The 3,600-nt window shown below is 38.4% G+C and overlaps 1 protein-coding gene across 1 annotated transcript in view; it reads right to left on the bottom strand.

Moving 5' to 3' along the window:
- Positions 1–2,811, bottom strand: part of HENMT1 (HEN1 methyltransferase homolog 1 (Arabidopsis)) — a 7,696-nt gene extending 4,885 nt beyond the window's left edge. Inside the window, exons 1-3 of the mRNA XM_010134424.1 lie at positions 2,695–2,811; positions 1,067–1,179; positions 1–23 (exon numbers count right to left, since the gene is read on the bottom strand). The exon at positions 1–23 is cut by the window's left edge and continues 3 nt beyond it. Of these exons, the coding sequence (XP_010132726.1) occupies positions 1–23; positions 1,067–1,179; positions 2,695–2,811 (253 nt within the window). The remainder of the gene's footprint in view (positions 24–1,066; positions 1,180–2,694) is intronic.
- Between the last annotated feature and the right edge of the window lie 789 nt (positions 2,812–3,600).

The following is a 3,600-nucleotide window of genomic DNA, read 5'->3' as shown; positions in this document are numbered from 1 at the left end:
CAGGAAGAGGAGACAACCTATGCCTACAAAAGTATTAAAAACATGATGTCACAGAAAGGACCTCAGGAAAAGACAAATTGCGCACGTAACTGAACTAGCTAACACCCTAGATAGATACCTTGTAAATCTCACAAAGGTTAACTATTTTACAGGGATAAAAACCCTGAAGAATTTCTAATACAAACACTTTTTATGAGTATCTACAACAGGACAGAAACGAGCAGAGAAGCGAATCCAACAGCTGTCCTTCATGTTTACAAAAATTTCCACTATTCCCTCAAGCCACTCGGAAAGCCGCTTGTGAATTCTGACTGTAGCTCAACTCCAGACACACAGCGAGTCTGGCTTAGATGTGCAATACAGTTTTTGGGAAGTTATCATGCAAGCATTTTAAGCTATTTTTTCCCAAATAAAATAGACTGAGAACTAAAATACAAGTGTAAATTTCATTCTGAAATACTGCATCAGACAAAACATACAACAAACATTAAATACAATAAAAGGCTACTTTTCTTCATTCTTGAGAAAAAGCATGTGGTATTGTCAGCATCTAGATCCTACATAGTCATTGAAACCATATTAATCAGCTTCCAAGATGTAAACTTTGGTGTTCCTCACCACTCTGACCCATGCTTCAAAGATCCCATCCATAAAGGATAGCAAGAATGAAGTCCCTGCCACGGCGACTAAACGAGAGTTACACGCACATTTCAAAAAGATCGGATCTGCATACCACTGTATTGTCATGTACGAGCGTAAACAGATACTACTAATACAATGTGTTAGTACCTTTACAAACAGTGTTTTCCTCAGACATACACACCTTCAGGACCATTCCTTGACTTGGACCTTTGCTACACTGGGTGACGTTACAGGCATCTACAGCCCAGTAGTCCCCAGAGTCAGGTGCAATTTAGCTAATCAACAAAAACGGACAGCTCTTTATCTACTAAGCTGGTATTTCTGCATTTACCCTCATTCTGAAATTCTTTACCAAAAAATGATGGCAACATGCCACTAGGTCAAGCCAACATAAACCTTAAGTTAACACAATGCAAAAGCTTACATGTTCTGTTGCATTACGCTTGCACAGATATCCAGCCCAGCTAACACTTCAATGCAAGGGCAGAATTTCAGCATCCAAAGCAGCGTGCAGTCAGCACATCCTAAATCTGCCACCTGTAAATTAGATATCAAACAATGTCTAAGTGCTGCATGTTTTCAAAGAATTTCAGTGACTTTCCTAAAATAAAAATTACATATTTACGTAAAAATAACTTTGTAATGATAAAATAAAATGTTTCACAATCATAACTAAAATTTACAGTTGCAGCTGGCTAGCCATGGATTTGAAAATTCTTTTTTAAAATGTATGTGAAGATCCTACAAGATGTTTTAAATGCATTAACCTTTTGTTATGACAGCTATAAACAAGGACATTGGAACACCCCAATTACTCTGGACAATGTCTTCCACATGAAGGGTCGTTCCCTCAAATAATGGTAAGGTATGACTTTAATTATTAAAGCTGAGGCAATCTGCACATTCACCACTGCTTTTCCCTGGACTGCTCGCCATCCAGAACACCGAGAACAGGCTCACCAGCAGCCAGATTAGCACCAAAGGATCTGCATCAAAAAGTTTACAGGCTCAGTCTAAAGTAAGTGGGGAAGGCTGGGGATATGCAGACCACAAATTCGAATATGCAATAGATACTCTTTCCTGTAAGCTTAAGAAGTAGCTGAGCACACAAGCCAAACCCCACTGCTCCTTCTCAGGCTAGGTCAAGGTTGAAGCACACTGCTCAGTTCTCAGTGTGAAAATCCTGAATCTCCTGTTTATTCAGTTTAACCCTACCCTGTGGGCAAACAGAAAGTTTACCCTCTCCTCCATTTTACATCCTAAATTAGAAAAGTCATACTTTTAAACACAGATGCAACACTCCTGAATACGTTCTATTAAAAGCAAATTTCAGTGCCATGACCTCATAGACTAGATTAGCTTTTTATTAGCTACTTGAAGCATGTGAGTACACTGCAGGTGCATTTCCCATTAATTTCTGACATGCTCCCTAAGACATTAACACCAGTTTCAGAGTTAAACACTGAAGACAGAGATACTTCTCAACTTTTTGATTTTGGGAGGGGGTGCTGGCAGGGAAGACATATTAGAAAAGAGCAAACACTACACAACATTACTTAAATAATTTGACTTTACAAAATGAGGATTGAAACATTGATATATTGGGGCAGGAGTGGAAACGAGCGTGGGGGACGAGACCTTAAGAAAGTGGAGGAGAGTTAGCCTCACATAACCCCAACACCACGTCACTTCTCATCGGAGAACATCCACGTGAATGATGACAAACCATGATGAAAGCAGCTTGAACGAAAATCCTGAGCACTAAATGAAAGCCAGAATGCTACCTACTCTCCAAAACAGGCTGCGGCATTTTTCATGTTTAGATTTGCCCACCTTACCACCAGTCAACATAAACTATATGCACCTCTGAAAAACAACACACGGTCATCAAGTGCCTGCTCAGGCAATGCTCTTTTTACAACGGCTCCTCCATTGCACTTGTTTGGTAATTACATCAGCACGTTATCTACACATACCCTGTCTTCCTGAGATACCCAATGTTAACTTTTTTTTTTTTCAAATTTATTTCGTAAAAAGTCAAACCACACTAACCTTCTTTGGTTTGTATTTTCCCACTACATCTTTAATGAACTGGTAGCGTTGTTTGGACAAAGGGGGTGTAAATTTAATAATTCCTGTAAACTGTTTTTCTTGAAAGTTCTTATCCATAATGTTTTTCTAATGCTAAAATAAAAAAAGTTAACTCTTATTTTCCAAAGTACTTTAGAAGATAACAAATCACAGAGTTTGCTGTTTGGTTCACAATTAAGCAGGCGCAGACCTGACACCAGCTCTATTCAGAGAATAACAAAAACAAGAATTAGCAAAATTAGGCACTAGCTGCTCTCGCCACATATAAGGATGTAAATAACCTTTTTATAAACAACTATAAATCATATACAACCATAAAAGGCAAGTTTCATAATTTGTCACTCTCCATCCAGCACACCTACACAGCATTTACACAACTGCAACACATTTAATCTTCCTTAGCTTTTCTGGTAAGAGCAGAAAAATAATTTCTCACTCGGGTGCCTGCTTCCTGGTCTCTCACCTATCATTTGTTTTCTCTTACGATTCAGATCATTTTATATCTCGATTTGTCTATGTACAGCTCAATGCGATTTCTACAATCTGACAACCAGTAGGAAATACATGAATAATTAACATGTTGTGCAAGAAGAAATGTTCTGCAAGGCCTTAGCTGTGGATTTACTATGAGATAAACCTTGTTAGTGCCTGCGTTTTACAAGTAACCAACATAATTTAACATGGCATCACAGTCACGACCATTAGTGCATTTCCAACTCTCCCACCTTTTATTAAAAACATTTTAGCACATATAAATATTTAACATTATTGTTATTTAACATTTAAATATTTAACAAGAAAGAACCTCGCTAAAACTTAAGATAAGGCCCTAACGAGTGAGGAGTGAGCTCCAGGGGTGCCGGCCCC

Source organism: Buceros rhinoceros, unplaced genomic scaffold (assembly GCF_000710305.1).
Source record: "Buceros rhinoceros silvestris isolate BGI_N320 unplaced genomic scaffold, ASM71030v1 scaffold44394, whole genome shotgun sequence".
Taxonomy (NCBI): Eukaryota; Metazoa; Chordata; class Aves; order Bucerotiformes; family Bucerotidae; genus Buceros; species Buceros rhinoceros.
Note: the sequence above shows the minus strand (reverse complement) of the source record. Positions and strands in the feature narration are given on the sequence as shown.